Source organism: Lodderomyces elongisporus, chromosome 2, assembly GCF_030384665.1.
Source record: "Lodderomyces elongisporus chromosome 2, complete sequence".
Classification (NCBI taxonomy): Eukaryota; Fungi; Ascomycota; class Pichiomycetes; order Serinales; family Debaryomycetaceae; genus Lodderomyces; species Lodderomyces elongisporus.
This window is the reverse complement of record NC_083674.1, coordinates 1,070,905-1,087,835: the sequence shown is the minus strand read 5'-3', so window position 1 is coordinate 1,087,835 and position 16,931 is coordinate 1,070,905. Positions and strand designations below refer to the sequence as shown.

At 37.1% G+C, this 16,931-nt stretch overlaps 6 protein-coding genes across 6 annotated transcripts; 3 read left to right on the top strand and 3 right to left on the bottom strand. All coding sequences in view use genetic code 12, as the record gives it.

Moving 5' to 3' along the window:
* Window positions 1-40: 40 nt before the first annotated feature.
* PVL30_001716 (uncharacterized protein) lies at window positions 41-2,062 on the bottom strand (the record flags this gene model as incomplete). The annotated part of the gene is made up of 1 exon (XM_001526861.2): window positions 41-2,062. The coding sequence occupies one exon, from the start codon at window positions 2,060-2,062 to the stop codon at window positions 41-43; it is 2,022 nt and encodes a 673-aa protein (XP_001526911.2).
* Window positions 2,063-3,682: 1,620 nt separating this feature from the next.
* On the top strand, window positions 3,683-8,503 carry KOG1 (Target of rapamycin complex 1 subunit kog1; the record flags this gene model as incomplete). Its single annotated transcript, XM_001526860.2, has 1 exon — window positions 3,683-8,503. One exon carries the CDS (start codon window positions 3,683-3,685, stop codon window positions 8,501-8,503), a length of 4,821 nt encoding a protein of 1,606 aa, XP_001526910.2.
* A 632-nt stretch (window positions 8,504-9,135) lies between these two features.
* Window positions 9,136-10,497, top strand: MTM1 (Carrier protein, mitochondrial; the record flags this gene model as incomplete). Its single annotated transcript, XM_001526859.2, has 1 exon — window positions 9,136-10,497. One exon carries the CDS (start codon window positions 9,136-9,138, stop codon window positions 10,495-10,497), a length of 1,362 nt encoding a protein of 453 aa, XP_001526909.2.
* Window positions 10,498-10,849: 352 nt separating this feature from the next.
* PVL30_001713 (uncharacterized protein) lies at window positions 10,850-12,241 on the bottom strand (the record flags this gene model as incomplete). The annotated part of the gene is made up of 1 exon (XM_001526858.2): window positions 10,850-12,241. The coding sequence occupies one exon, from the start codon at window positions 12,239-12,241 to the stop codon at window positions 10,850-10,852; it is 1,392 nt and encodes a 463-aa protein (XP_001526908.2).
* Window positions 12,242-12,869: 628 nt separating this feature from the next.
* Window positions 12,870-13,607, bottom strand: PVL30_001712 (uncharacterized protein; the record flags this gene model as incomplete). Its single annotated transcript, XM_001526857.1, has 1 exon — window positions 12,870-13,607. One exon carries the CDS (start codon window positions 13,605-13,607, stop codon window positions 12,870-12,872), a length of 738 nt encoding a protein of 245 aa, XP_001526907.1.
* Window positions 13,608-14,167: 560 nt separating this feature from the next.
* RSM22 (37S ribosomal protein S22) lies at window positions 14,168-16,588 on the top strand (the record flags this gene model as incomplete). The annotated part of the gene is made up of 1 exon (XM_001526856.2): window positions 14,168-16,588. One exon carries the CDS (start codon window positions 14,168-14,170, stop codon window positions 16,586-16,588), a length of 2,421 nt encoding a protein of 806 aa, XP_001526906.2.
* Between the last annotated feature and the right edge of the window lie 343 nt (window positions 16,589-16,931).

Genomic DNA, 16,931 nt, shown 5'->3' with positions numbered 1-16,931 from the left:
TCTTTCTCTTTCGAAAACGAAACGGATACAAAAGTAGCATTTAAGGATCTGAATATTGTACTTCCTCTTGGGCAGCCAAGCGGGCACCATAAACACCAAGCGCGGCGATTGTAGCAAAAACATAAAGGACACCTTTACCAACTTCTTTTGCCACAGTGTAAGATAAAGACGGTCTTGCGTGTACCGTAGTTTGTTTCTTTTTAGCTGGTGGTAGATTTACTTTGCTAACATCGTTGTCCAAAACTTCCTCAAAAGACCGTTTTCTTTGTTTGCTTTGATCAATGCCTTGATGATGACAGTTTTTGAACTTGATTGAGTTTGATGAGTTATTTTCCTTGTCGACTTGTCTAGGTAAAAAGCTTTCAACAACACTAGTATATTCTTTCTCCTTTTCTTCTTCTTCCTCTTCTTCCTCTTCTTCCTCTTCTTCCTCTTCTTCCTCTTCTTTCTTTTCATCCTCTTCATCCTCTTCATTTTCTTCATTTTCTTCCAAAAGCATTCTTTGGATTCTTGTAGTGACTGGCAGGCGTTTGCCGCTCGTCCTATTTTTTAAAAGTGTATCAATACTGCTATCATACCCAATCTCAAAACCTGCAATACAATCATAACTACCTTCTGAGTCTAATTCATAGATTGCATAATCTTCTTCTTCTTCTTCTTCGTCCTCGTCATCTTCATCTTCTTCATCATCTTCATCATCTTCTTCTTCTTCGTCCCTGTCATTATCATCTTCATCTTCTTCTTCATCATCATCTTCATCATCATCTTCATCATCTTCATCATCATCTTCGTCGTCATTTTTGTCCTCGTCATAGTCTTCTTTGTCAATTTTTTCCATATCCGAAAACTTTATCTTATAGTTACCTGTGTGGTTACCGGTTGACTCATCACTACCTTCATTTTTATCCTTTTTGTTCTTTTCATCCTCAGTGTGGTCCCAACTATCATTCACGACAACAATTTGACTATGCTTATTATAAACATTGTCAACTTCATATTGGCATTCGCTAGGTGGTTCTTCTGAACTGTCTTTTTCGTCAATCTGCGCTTGAGTCTCGTGTATAATTTTGTTGCGATCGTGTGCCCCTTTTGTTGATTCAGACCCATTTTCAAATGAGTCTGAGTACAATTTTAAAGTTTCAACATCTTTAGCAGAGTTAGTTGGTGATAACCCAATCAAATTACATTCAATTGATTTTATAGGGTTTGGCTGTCCAACTTCAACGTTACATTCTTTAGTGTCAACTTGATCGTCATCAAAAAAAGAAAAAGCAGGTGAGGGGCTGTATGAGACTCCATCCTCATATTCAACTGTTTTTTCGACGCAGTATGGAGAAATATCATCTTCTGTATATTTGTGAAATGTAGTGTCTTCTAAACTTCCATCTGCATCTCTTTCAGCTCCAGCTTCTGCTCCATCTCCAGCTCCATCTCCGGCTCCATCTCCGTCTCCATTATTTCCATTACCTTCAATTTCCCCTTTTTCTTCGACTCCAATTTCATCTATCTCATCACCACCAGAAAGGTTCAGTTTTGGTTTTTGCGTGTCGTACAGCATAACTAACCATTTGGGATCTTTAGTTTCCTTGATTGCTTTGTCTTGTACCTGTATTAAATGATACTGATTATCTTTGGAAACGAGTTTTAGTATGTTTTCATTCAAAATGTGCACAACAAACTCTAACGCTATTTTTGCCCTATCAAACGCAGCAATGGAAAAACTAGTCTGATCTTTAAATTCCTTCATTTTGGCCCTAATTTGTGCTGATGGGATTGACAAGATAAAACCTAACCGATCTTGGTTCTTTAAAGGGTGTTTGGTATTTGTAACTAGGACTTGGTCATTAATAATGGTACCGAAAGTTGACAAATCAGTAATGAAAAAGGAATTGTTTCTATATTCAATTTTTGCATGTTCTTTAGACATGTGTTTGTTTAGAAAATAAAAGTTGTTCAACAAGGCAGCTCTTTCTTGATCAAACTTTTTATTTGAAGATGATCTTCTTACATAGACCTCTTCGTTAGGTTGGAACTGTACTAGTCTCATACTTGCCATGGCCATTTTGTCTGATGGGTTCTTGAAATAATCTATAACAAAAGAAAAAAAAGGTATAGCCCTGAATTGAAATTCAATAAAAAAAAAAAAAAGAAAAGAAATAGAATAGGAAAAACAGAAGAACAAAAAAGAGTATGGTATGTTGTTTAGTTAGTTGAAATAAAAGCCTTGACAAAAGTAGAAAGCAAAGTGCACAGTTGTAAATGTGGTGTTTGTGTGTTGCTTGATGTAACTTGTTGCAATTGGTGAAAATCGATTTGTAAAGAGAAAGCAGTATAATTGGATGGCAACAAGGGATAGGAAAAAGTATATAATTGAAAACATTGTGAGAGTATTTATACTGCCACTATATTACTGTTACTACTACTACTACTACTACTACTAAAATTTTGTATTCTTTGTTTTTTTATTTCTCTCAACTTATGAGATCAAAAAAGTTCCACTGTGGATAAATAAATAAATGCTGCTGCCAATTTTATACCTCCTCTATTTTTTTTCTTTATTAAAGCCCCTTATCCTTTATCTCTCTTTAACTCTCTGTAACTCTCTTCCTCACCTCTACCATTCCCACTATTATGTGTATATTGTCCTCTGTCTTATACCTTTTTGTTTTTTCGTTTAATGTTTCTCTCCTATCTTATCTTATCTATGAAGCTACCAACTGTAAAAAATTTTATACGTTATTTACATAAAATATACAAATACATAATCAATAATAAATAATTAAATAATAAAAATATTTAAAATTTAAAATTTAAAAAAAAAAATTGATTCTACCTAATACACTACCCGTGCGTGTACTTTTACCAAATAAAGGAAAATAAAAATACAAAGAAAGGACCTGTTGAATAATGTCTTTTTACTCAGAGCAATAAAGTTTTATTGTAAAGTACGCAGAGAGATTTGGATAAATCTAAAACCCCTTTGTATGGAATCAATGCCACAAGAGGCTTTTTTTGCATGTTTGACACTTTGTGTATTCGACAACAATCATGAGGAGTTGAGTCGTCAATGATTAACAATCAATAATCTACAATCTACAATCTACAATTTACAATCTATAATCAATAGTTATATGTCAGTAGGCAAAACCTTTTTCTTGGCTTTATTAGAAGAATTCTCATCATAACTGCCCCCACCCTTTGTGGTTCAATGTTGACACTCCTTAAAATATTAGGTATATTCCTTACTGTTTGTACCCGCTTCAGAAATCATATTTCTTTTTTTTTACATTGTTGATTGAAGTTTCTATCTCCATGCCCGTTCTGACTTGCTCTCTATTTTAGGTATGATATACATCTTTCCCTCCACTAAAGTGAACAAGACAAAGTCTCTGCTTTTTTGTTTTTTTCTGTATATTTTTTTTTTTTCATCTCTATTTGTGTGTCTCTTTTACGCCTCGCCAAGTGCTCACGACTCGAAATAAATGTACTGACAATATTCGTAATCTTGAATCTTTCCTTTCGGACCTCACTCAAGAGTGGTCAAGCACCTGAACCTACTCTCTAAAGATTTACATGATTAGATTATTGAAAGTGATTCTGTAGAACTGGGCTACATAACAACACAGTGCATTAATACATTCTGCTTAGATATTTGAAGAAAACAATAACCCAAATTTTGGATATGGAAAACAACATGACTAATTTGACAACAACAGCAGGAACAGCGGGAACAACGAGAGGAGTTGGATCCGGATCCGGATTTGGGTCCGAATCCAGGTCTGAGCAAGAATCAAAACAAACAGTGACCGGAGCAAGGGTAGGGCCACTGTCTAGAGTAGTTGTATCAACACCCAACCCAGTGGCTCCTCATTTATTAAATGGAGATGGACGACCGGCCTTTCAGTTGAACGACAAGATGAGACACGGGTTTGATGACGATTACAATTCTGAAAATTTTCTCAACACTCTTGCAAACACATTTTATATATACTACGACGACAAACGCCAGATTACAAATGGTAACCCAATTACTCCAGAAATGAAAATGATGCCAAAGTATTACAAAAATTACCAACCAATATATGACTGGAAAGTCATGAAAGAACGACAAAAAACTATAAGCGCAGTCCTTGTGCTTTGTCTAAACTTAGGAGTTGACCCACCAGATGTAATGAAGACATACCCCTGTGCCAAATTCGAAGCATGGTGCGACCCTACAACTTTCACAGATACAAAAAAGGCACTTGAAAACATTGGCAAAAATTTACAATCTCAGTATGAAACCTTGTCTTTGCGAACCCGATATAAGCAATCCTTGGATCCGTGTGTTGAAGATGTCAAGAGATTTTGCAACACTCTACGAAGAAACGCCAAGGATGAACGAATCTTGTTCCATTACAACGGACATGGTGTTCCGCAACCTACTACAAGTGGAGAAATATGGGTCTTTAATCGAGGATATACGCAATATATTCCAATATCCTTATACGACTTGCAAACTTGGCTAGGCGCGCCCGTAATATTCGTATACGATTGCAATAGTGCTGGAAATATAATCCAAAACTTTAAGAAATTTGTTCAAAAAAGAATAGACGATGATAACGATGGGAACCATGACCAAAGTGCGCCATCACCCACGTCAGCATACCTTGATTGCATTCAATTGGCTGCTTGTAAAAGCAATGAGCTTTTACCAATGAGCCCAGATTTACCAGCTGATCTATTTACTTGTTGCTTAACTTGTCCAATTGATATTAGTGTCACTTGGTTCATAATGCAAAGCTCAATGAGGAAAAATTACTATGATCAACTTCCTAGGAATCAGGTAGGGAATGTTATTATTCCGGGAAAACTAACTGATCGAAGAACCCCTTTGGGAGAATTGAATTGGATCTTTACTGCAATCACAGACACAATTGCATGGACATCGTTGTCGAGACCAATTTTTAAGAGGCTTTTCAGACAGGATCTTATGGTTGCTGCATTGTTTAGAAACTTCTTGCTTGCCAAGAGGATAATGCCACTTTTAAACTGCAACCCTATCAGCGACCCACCATTGCCAGACGTGGTCAAGTATCATCCAATGTGGGACTCTTGGGATTTGGCTATTGATCAAGTACTTTCCCAGCTCTTGAAAACTACGGAAGATGGAGGTGGAAAAACTACTGATAATGCATCTCTGCAATCAGCTGTATCCAATAACGAGAAATCGGCGGCTTCAGCAGCAGCTAATGTTCGTAATGGTTCAACTTCCTCTTTAACTTCTGTACCAACGCAAAATGGGTCACATCACAATCAAAACCAAAACCAAAACCAAAACCAAAATCAAAATCAAAGTCAAAATCAAAACCAGAATCATAGTGGTGGCTCTTCTACTGTTGCTGGACAGAATTTGGGCAATTACCAACACTCAACATTTTTTGAGCAACAGCTTACAGCTTTTGAGATTTGGTTGAAATATGCTGGACCATCCACCAAAGAGCCACCAGAACAATTACCTATAGTGTTGCAAGTGCTTTTATCACAGGTCCACAGGTTAAGAGCTTTGATATTGTTGTCGAAATTTCTTGATCTTGGTCCTTGGGCAGTTTATTTATCATTGTCTATTGGGATATTCCCATACGTGTTGAAGCTTTTGCAAAGTCCCGCTCAAGAGCTAAAGCCGGTTTTAATTTTTATTTGGGCACGAATTATGGCAATTGATTATAAAGGAACACAACAAGAATTATGCAAGGATAAGGGCTACAATTATTTTTACCTGATCTTGAACTCGCTGTCCGGTACACCAGGTAACTCTGCAAATACCACAACTGTCGCTTTAAATGGCACGAGCTCTGGTCCTTTATTAATTAATGATGATCACAAGGCCATGAGTGCATTTATATTGACTTTGTTTATGAGGGATTTCAAAAATGGACAAAGACTCTGTTTTTCCACGGAATTGATTGGCAATTGCATAAGGCTCATTTCGATTAGTGAAAATCCGTTGCTTAGACAATGGTGCTGTTTGCTTTTATCGCAATTGTGGAACAAATATCCCGATGGGAAATGGGCTGCTTATAAGGATGGTTATGTTACTGAGTTGTACATGTTGTTAAATGATCCCATTCCGGAGGTGCGCACTTCGATCATCTTGGCACTAACAACATTTATTACTGAGCCTACATTAAGCTTGGGGATTGGACAGCAACTGCTGCAACTGCTGCAACTGCAACCTGCAGCACCTAATGGTACAGCTATGGATGCTAAAAAGGATGAGATGAGGCAGCAAGATTTGAAACTTGCCAATGTTTTGCTTGGATTGTTAGGTGATGGTTCACCCATTGTTCGTCGAGAGTTGGTATTTTTCATCAGCAAATTCATTCAAACATATTTCAAATTTTTCCTTATTGTAGCTTTTAATCAGCTCGAGGAGGAAATTGTGTTATTGGATGATCCAAATTCATTAAATGAATTTCGGAAAAAGTCACCCGCTTACGGTTCGATTTTCAGCTCAGTTTGGAAAGCATTACTTATTCTTTCGGAAGACCCACATTGTGAAATAAAGCAATTAGCTGAGACTTTGATTGATTTTGTGATGTTCAAACTAAATGAAAGCGAGTTGGCTCCTTTGGTGGTAGATATGCAAAGCTTTTTATTGAGCAAGTCGTCGATTGAAATCGATAGTTTCCAAGTGCATCAACCCCAGAAGCCTATTCTTGCGGGTAGGAAACCTTTAAATGACTCGAAACGACAAACTTCCAGCGCATCTGTGATCAATAGAAAGAACAATTTGCGCATTGAGGGCTCTTCATTGATGACGGCAACAACGACGACAAGGGCTGCATCGTCATCTTTTGCGGGTCAAGGTCTGGATAATAATTCTTCTTCTGATACAGAGTCCATTACTTCAAAGATTAAAAATTTTTCCATATCGAAACTTTTCAAAAGTTTTCACCTCAACGAAGAGACAGATTTACCAAATTTTACACGTATGTTGAGAGCAGGACCAATACAAGTGGGCTATGGTGCTGAGTACAAACCAAGATCGGCTTTTTTTGTTGAAAGGGACTTGTCAAATCCACCCTCGATGCCTTCTCATTCTGGATTTTTTGACTATAGTTGCGAGTATTTTCAAGAACCACAAATGTCTAAAAACGAAATCGATGAACCTGGTTCAAAAGAGTATATCAAGAGGTTGTGGAGGCGTAACAGGAATGAAGCAATCATTCAAAAGACGCAACCTCAAAAGGAAATGGCTGTGAGAGGAGACTGGAATGCGGATATCAAGATATTGAACAACATTGTTCAACCCAAATGTATTAGATTCACGCAATTTGAAAAGATTCTAGTTGCTAGTGATGAAAAAGATAATCTTACAGTTTGGGATTGGGATGCCGGAGTTGTGGTGAAGAAATTCTCAAATGGGAATCCATTTGGTACCAAAATTACAGACATAAAATTTTTAAATGAAGATGATCAATCCTTGCTACTCACTGGCTCTTCTGATGGAGTTGTGAAAATTTATAAAAATTTCCATACGAATGAAAATGGCAATGAAGAAGAATATGGTAATAATAATGAGGATGATTATGTTGATGATGATGATGATGATGATGATGACGACGAGGGGGAGATGAAGATGAAGATGAAGAAGGGTGGAAAGGAGATTAGAAAGTCGATCAACGGTGGTGATATGGGACTTGCAATAAAGGATGTAAGTGGCAGAACAACATCCCGAATTGAGGGCAAGAAGAAGAATAATGGGGTTGAATTGGTTACAGGGTGGCGTGCATTAACTGATTTGCTTCTTACTGCAAAAAGTTCAGGTTTAGTGTCGGAATGGCAACAGTCAAGAGGTTCATTACTTGTTAGTGGAGATGTTAAAGTTATTCGAATTTGGGATGCGCCTCGTGAGCTTTGTTTACTGGATATACCAGCACGATCTTCTTCCTCGATTACATCCTTAACATCGGATCAAGTCGCTGGTAACGTTTTTATTGCTGGATTTGACGATGGAAGTATCCGAGTTTATGATAGAAGGTTGGATTCACGTGAATCAATGGTGAGAGTATGGAAGCTGGGAAGACAACAACCAAATAGTCAAAATGATTGTCAATTTGGATATGGGTCGATTCGTAATGTCCATATGCAACGAGGTGGGTTTAGGGAACTTGTAAGTGGTTCTTCCGATGGATTTGTTAATCTTTGGGATATCAGACTCAATGATCCAGTTATGACATATACAACTCCTGATAAACAAATAAGAAGCATGGATGTGCATGAGCATGCGCCAGTCTTGACCACGGGGTCCAAATCTGTAAGAATGTGGTCAACAGGGGGGACAGACTTGGCGACATTGAGAAACATTTCGCAAGAGAGCAAATACCTAAGTTCTGGTCGTGGTATCAATTATGTTTCCAGTACAACCTTTCATCCACACCATATGATGCTTGCAACCAACAATACCCAAGACTCCAACATTTGCATATACAACTGCAGAGATGTAGTCGTAGAATATTGATATGAGCCATATACTATAAAACTTTCATAGACAATAATACATTTGAAAAAAAAAAAGGAAAGAAGACAATGGCATGTAATATTTTTTATTTCGCTAAAACATATTATATTTATAAAACAATCAGCAATGTGGCTTTGTGTAATTCCTTCTCCCGCACTTCGCACATTGCACTTCGGGAAACCTTTTGAAGGCGTTGTTGCTGCGACCCGTCACTTACAAAGAGGGTTAAACATACCGAGCGATGTACGGTCTTTAACGCATTTTATTTTCTTTTTTTTTTTTTCTTTTTTTTTAATAGAGACGTATTTTTCTTAAGCTTTTTACAAACTATTATTTCAATTTTTTTCACCTTAATAACCTCTTGATTTTTCAAGTCTTACTTTCTTTTTTTCTATAAATTGTCTCCATATACCTCAAAGATACCTTTATCAATGCTTTAGAAGGTATTACTTTTGTTTTTTTTTTCTTTTTGTTTGTCTTTTTTCTTTTTCCCTCTTTTCTTTCTTGTTGTATTATTTTATTGATATTTGTTTTTTGTTTTTTTTTTTTTCCTTTTAACTTTTCCCCCTCGGAAACCTCACCCGAATATTTCCCCGATTTGAAAAATTACTTGTTAGCTGTGCGTCATTACCATGTTCTTAAAAGCAATTAAAACTAACGAGTCTAACCACCTGGACCAAACTGTGCACAATCTATCAGCATTTAACTCTGAGGGCTCCTTCACTAGTATTGCATCCATTGCTACTGCTGCGATTACAACCAGAAGATATATCAAACAAGGAAAAACGCTTACGATGAGCGATGAGCAAATCTCGATAACGCAGCGAATGATTAGTGCTTGCTCAGGAAGTTTAATCACTTCATTGGTGGTTACGCCATTTGACGTGATAAGGATAAGAATACAACAGCAAGAGATTCTACCGCAAAATGAACCTTGTTGTCAAAAACATTTTCCTCAAGAGTTTCCTAAAGAGTTTCCTACATCGAGTATAAAGCCTGTAGGGATGAAAATACCTTCCTCGGCAACATCGTCTCTTATAACATCATCATCACCATCATCATCACCAACACTCGCATCTTCTGCAACAAAGCTTGCTACATCATCACCTGAACTATTTTGGATCCACAATCATTACTGCAATCCGGGAGCTGAAAATTGTACTCGTATTTCATCCACGTTCCAAGGATTTGCCACTATCAGTAAGCATGAAGGTATTACCACGTTATGGCGAGGGTTGTCATTGACTTTACTCATGGCTGTTCCGTCAAATATTATATACTTCACTGGGTATGAGTACCTTCGAGATCACTCGCCTTTTGGAGGCTATACTTTTAATCCATTGCTTTGTGGTGCCTTGGCAAGGTGTATGTCAGCTACATTTGTCGCTCCGGTAGAGTTGATAAAAACGAGATTGCAGTCCATTCCAGCAGATTCTAAAGAGTCGTCTGGCGTAATGCGCCACCTTTTGAAAGACTCAATGACCTTGATGCAAAAGAATGGAGCTGGCACATTGTTTAAGGGTTTGGGCATTACACTTTGGAGAGACGTACCGTTCTCTGGAATATATTGGTTTTCTTATGAGCATTTAAAGCGTGGGATATCCGAATTGTTGAAAGTTGACTTTAACAATAATTCCAAAACATCAGCTGAAGGTCATGAAGATTGGAAGGTGTTTACCACTTCGTTTCTATCGGGGTCCATTTCTGGATCCATTGCCGCTTTTTTCACCAATCCATTCGATGTGGGGAAAACTAGACTTCAAATTACAACAGATGATGAAAGTGTTAGTCGCGAAGGAAATAGACGTGTGAAAAGACCAAGCATGTTCAGATTTTTGGCTGACATATACAGAAAGGAAGGTGTGGGTGCTTTATATGCTGGGTTTGGTCCAAGAGTGATGAAGATTGCACCAGCTTGCGCCATTATGATATCTTCATATGAGATTGGTAAAAAGTTTTTCAAGAATGGGAATTTGAATAGTAGAGATGGATGAAAAATTGTTGACGAAAAAATGAAGAATATTGTAGGACAACAAATATGAAATTTGAAAATAAGAATAAAAGGAAGAGACAGACGAACAAAGGAACGAACGAACAGTTTGTAACAAATGTATATAAAGTGTCTTTTGTATTTTACATTTATTTTTATATTTTCTTTTTTTCAGTTTATTATAGAAAGCAAGGGCTTGACAGTCGAGTATAAACATAAGTTTTTCATGTTTAAATTATTTTATTTTTTTTTTTTTTAGTTTTTCTCTTTTTTTATTTGATATCAAGTACTGTATTTAATAGGAGAATATTTAGCGTATTTAGCATATTTAGCATATTTAAGCTACGAAATTCAGTTTAGTTCCAGTGATCACTAATCATTGAAATATCCCTAAACTGATGTGGATGATTATTGTGTTGCTGTTGCTGGAAAATTGCATCGCCATACTCATTTTCGTCCAAGCTATGGTTAAACTCTTTCATCATAAAACCCTTACTTTCTAAATCATGACCTATACCTTGCATGTGTTGCTGACGAAAAGTACCATTCAAAATCTGTTTGGGTTGTGAACCGTTTGGTGGAAGTGGTTGCGTAGGGCTATATGGAAGACGTTGCTCGTCTTGCTGATGAATTTGTGGGTCAACATGTTTCGATAACTGTGATTGTGATTGTGATTGTAAACGCTGCTGAAATTGAGCCTTCTGTGGTTTCAAACTTTGATGAGATGCGCCTTCAGTATGTATACACGGAATCGCTTTCTTACAATCATTGCACATGGACTGTGGAGTAGGTAAGTCATAATCACGCAATTTGATAAGCTCCGCTTCCGTGAACGGAGGTGGAGGTTTACGCTTGGGACGCTTGATATTTATATCTGTATTTAATAGTGCATTTGCATTTGCATTTGAATTTGCATTTGCATTTGTATTTGCATTTGAATTTGAATTTGAATGTGTTTCTTTTGGTATTGCTTCTGTTGCATCTGAGAGCCTGGCATACTTTTCAGGGGATACTCTAGCAATCTCAATGTCCCGTAAATTATTGCCTATGCCGCTAGCTATGTTTCCATATCCATGTTCGATTGCGTTAAAGTTGTCCATACAGTCATCACTGTTCATTTTAAGCTTTCGTGATGCTGCATTCAAGGTGTAAATATATTCCATCAAACTCTCTCGAAGGTCATTCAAAATTGACCTTATATATTGCTGCTCAACGACCTGCAAATTGCACTCAATCTCTTCTAATTTTTCTTTAATAAGGATTGTTGATGATGCATCGGGTCCATATTTACTCCTACTATCTCTGAACTGTTTTTCCAACTTGTATCTAGTCGCCAATAGGTTTTGCTGCTTCCTCTCCCGCTCATTAACAAAGGATAAACTTAGTTTAATCTTTTCCATCCTCTGAGTTAATTGTGTATTAGCAAATAACTGGCTCAATAATAACTGGTTGAAATCTTTGATAAATTGTGAGCATTCTTGATTAAGAATTGAATCCAGCCAAAGAGCAATATCATTTGTTAAAGCCAGTTCATACTTTCTAGTTGTATTGTTTAATTTCAAGAGCTTATTAACCTTCAGCTGTAAACTTTGCGCCGATACTTTGTTAACTTTATTAGTTGGCGCTTCATTTGTTATTGTGCAATCATCATTGTGCAGTGGAAGTACAGCGGCTGCACCTAGACCAGACAATGATGTGAACATGTCAAGCACTTTCTGCAAAGCGGTTGCTAGGCGCCTGTCACTCATAATCGTGATGGTGAATAAAGTAACAGTAAAAGTAAAAGTAAAAGTAAAAGTAAAAGTAAAAGTAAAAGTAAAAGTAAAAGTAAAAGTAAAAGTAAAAGTAAAAATAAAACTGTGACCACTCAAAAGTAACAAAATAGTCTTTTCAACTTTAACTAAATAATATGTGAAGAAAAGAAAAATAGAGACATAATAAAATTCTTTTGATTCCTCTGTTATGTTACAAAGGAGTCTTTTCAATGAAATCCCATAAAACACACAAGTAAGCGGGAAACACAAACAGTCTTATATTTTTTCGGGGGGAGGGGGGGGGGGAGTTATTTCTTTTTCAGTTATGTCTCTTTTTTTTTCGCAGCCATAAGCGAGAGAGAGGTCAAGAAGGAGGATTCAAGACAAATAGAAAAACCCAGAAAAAAAAAGAACCAAAAAAAAAAAAAAAAAACTTTGAAAGTAAAAAACCAATATGCTCAAAAGGAGGGGAAGGGCCAAAGCTATCACAAAATACAGTTTAAAGTGCAAGAGGTGTACCAAATGTATAGAATGTACAGAATGTACAGAATGTCTTAATTTTTTTTTTTATTTCATTTTATATATTTCTTTCGAAATTGTCTTTTACTCTCCCTCTCTATTTCTATTTCTTTTTGGATACTTCTTCATCAAGATTCAATCCAGTGATTCCAGCTATTGACCTTCTCACGGTAGCCGCGCCTTCCTCTACACGCTTTACACTGTGTTCTGTTCCTTCCTCAATAGCCTTGGCAAGTCCCACTGCACTGTGGTATGCATTTTCTTGTTGTCTTGCAACTTCGGGAAGATTTTTTTGTTCCAAACTCCATGCAAATTCGCGTGTGTTTTCAAATGTTTTTGGTAAAAAGTACTTGAAAGCAGCCAATCCAAATATTGTGGGAAATGCGACTTTGGCAAGGATACCACGAGGTCTTGCAGCAATTGTCCCCGATAAGATTGCTATCACGACATAGATCCCATTGGGTAAAAGGTCTTCTCTCTTGTAATGTAAATCGCTCACCGTACTTGCAACATACCGCTCAGTATCATTGAAAGTAGTGTATTTTTGATTCACCCAGTGGTTGAATCTGGTCCAGTTGCCAACAGCATGGAACCTAATTGTCTTGAAAAAAATCTCTGTAGTTGGAGTTGAGCGCACTGAAATACCATCCACGATTCTGTTTTCCCCAAGAGATGCAATTTCAGACGCTGGTGCTGCTACTACAGTCCCTGGAATATGAGCCGCAGTGACATCATCTTCATAGAATCGACGATTCGATTCATTGTATATGGTATTTGAACGAGTTGAAACTGCAGCTGCAGCTGCTACAATTGGGGTAGCGTAACCAACAAACTTGAACATTTATATCTGAAATAAATAAAAAAATAAAAAAAGAATTGATGTTTTAGTAATAGTATGAGTAGTTGTTGTCGATGTCGTCGCTCTAGCTGCTATGATTGTTGTAGTCGTTGATATTGTCTTTTATTTTTTTTTTGCTCTGTTCTTTTTCGTATCTTTTTTGATATGAATACCGGAAAGATGGAACGAGTTTGCTTTTGTAGTTAGTATTATCAATTGTATTCGTTGGATAATCCTCACTGTTGAAACTTCATTTGTATACTTTTCACTTTCTCTCTCTCTCTCTCTCTCTCTCTCTCTCTCTCTTCTATTTTCTCCTGATCTTTTTCCCTTAAATCAAAAAAAATTATAAAAAAAATAAAAAGATAAAAATTTTTGCGACTTATTATTTCTATCAGTTTGTTTGGTTGGAAAGAAAAATTTTGAGAAAATAAAAATTTAAACAAAGGAGAGAGAAATGCGTATAGAGTGTAGATTGCATTGCACTATTTAAAACTCATCTCTCTTATCGCTGTGAATCATTTGCAACCATCACCCTTTCCGCTCCCCATTAACCACATCCAATGTTGAGAAAGCACATACTTGCACACAATAGACTATCAGCATCATCGCTAGTACTGCGGAGGCATATTGCAGTATCTCGGGTGCTACTACACAACGCGCAACATCATCATCATCATCATCACCAGCTGCAAAAAGAAGAGTTTGATTTTGATTTCCTCAAAGTAGAAGAACGTCTGAGTAAGGATATTGTGAGGAAGTATATACCGGCAGATCAGATACAAAACCACTCTGAAAACTTGACAACTGAAAAAGATAACGATGAAATACTTGGCGAATCACCTTTTAGAAATCCTGATGGTTCACTTATACATGGTGAAAATGCAACAGAGGCAAGATTAGACCCCAAAACACTACTAGGCAAAATCGATCATTCTGTTGAAAGACTACCGAAGGCTATTGCGGAAGTGATACAGAATAACATATTAGTTACCACTCTCCCTTCGAGGCTTCGACAACAAGTTGTAGCTGTTTTCAAAGATCTTAACAAGAACCAAATTCAACAAAGTCCGCTGTCAGAAACGGAGTGTAATGCGTACATTGCAGCGTTATTTCTCCAAGATTTCAGCCATATCAAACAAGTTATTTTAGAACTTCAAAAACGGGTGGGTAAGGACAAGTTCAATCCGCAAAGAGTTTTGGATATAGGATACGGCCCAGCCACGGGTATGGTAGCTTTGAATGATGTGATGGGCGATCAGTGGATTCCTGAAGAAAAAACTGCGTATGTTATTGGGCGAAGAAACAGTCAAATGAAAAAGAATGCAAAGATTATCTTGTCTCGTCAGTTGAATGAAAATACTGCAGAAGATTTTGAAGAACTGGAGATTGAACCTGGTGAGGAAGGAGAACAAAACAAGGCAAAAATTGCTGAAGACTCGGTGTCTTTTGGAGTAGAGGAAAAGCAATTGGGAAAAGACATTCACGAGAAGAAGATGATGATCAAGGAGAAGGAGAAGAAACAGAAAAAGGATTCAAAGAAAATCAAGGAAGAGAAATATCTTGGTCCCATAGACTCGACCAAGATCAATATTAGGACAACTTTGAGGGATACTATACCTACAAATAAACAATACGATCTTATTATGGTGCATCATTCGTTACTTTCAAAAGAATACAACTTTCCAAAGGATGTTGATGAGAATTTGCGAATGATTTTGAGGCTCTTGGCACCTGGTGGTCATCTTCTTATTGTAGAACGTGGTAATGCAGTTGGTTTTGAAACTGTTGCTAGAGCAAGACAAGTTATGATTCGTCCTGAGAGGTTTCCCCAAGAGTTGGGTAAGATTCCTCGCCCGTATATTAAAGGGTCTTTGGGAAAACCACAGAAATTAAAGAAGGAGAGTCTTCTTGTTACCGATGAGGATATCGAGTTTGAAAAAGAGATGCTTGCTAAATTAGAAAAAGAAGAAGAAGAAGAAAAAGAAAAAGAATTGAGAGAACAGGGTGAGAATTTGGAAAATGTTCTTGACTCTAAATTCGGGAAAGTTAGCGAAGAAGAGTTGAGGTTTGACGAAGAAGATGATGGTGAGAATTTTGAGATTTTTGAACCTCATACTCCATTGGAGGAAATGTACGACAAGATTGATTATCACATCAAGATTCTTGCACCATGTCCGCACCATAGGACATGTCCTTTGCAATTGGGCGATCCTAAATTTTTTAAGATTCCATCGCATAAACATAGACTCAATTTCTGTTCGTTTTCGAAAACAGTTGAGAGGCCGGATTATACAATGGAGTTGAAAAAGGGCAAGATGCTTGCTACAAAATGGGACAAGACAGCACATGATGGTATTGGTACCGTTAGTCGTGGTGAGTTGAAGAAACTTGCGGGTACAGGAAGACCTGGTGGTAGAAACACCGAAGATGGTTCTTATTCGTATTTGATTGCTGAAAGGAGTTTAAATGATCAAGAGACGCTTGATAAGATTGATAATTTGAGAGAATATAGTAATAACGACAATTCACCAGTTGACACTGATGACATTGATTTCTGGCCTCGGATTGTTGATCATCCTTCCAAAATTAAGCGAAATGTCAAGATGACTGTTTGTTCTAATGAGGGGGATATTGAGCTTTGGCAGATTCCCAAGTCTCTTGGTAAGCAAGTTTACCATGATGCCAGGAAGGCTCAGCTTGGGGATCAATGGGCTTTGGGAAGAAAGACTTTTATAAAGAGAACCGTTGTGTCGCCCGAAGTGAAGGCCAAATTGGAGATGTTGTACAAGACTCAAAAGAAGACATTTTTGAAGGAGCAAAAGAAGCAAAACTGGAAAAAGATTACTGGAGTTGACGAAGAGGAGTTTGACGATGGGTTGCGTTCGGTAGAGATTATGGCTTCCAAGATGGAGAAATCGAGGGAATATATTAAAAAGGGGAAAGAATTTGATGTGGATCCAGCACTGTACGAAGGAAAATAATGAATGCGAAAGATAGCTGGAGAGAGAGAGAGAGAGAGAGAGAGAGAGAGAGAGAGAGAGAGGGTGGGAAGTGGGGGAAAGCAAGTTTTTGTAATTGTAAACCTTGTCTGTGTGTATATATATATGAATATGTAAATAGATGTAATTTACTATTAGGTTTTTGACAGAATGTGGTTTTCATTATTCTTTTTTTTTTGATTTTTTATGTTTTTATGTTTTTTAGTTGATTAATTGGTTAATCTCTATTAGAAAAAAAGGGAAAAATAAAATTTACAAAAGATAAACAATTCAAACTAAAGATAACATCTGGTATATACTATCAAAGTCCGTAAACGCTCAACAC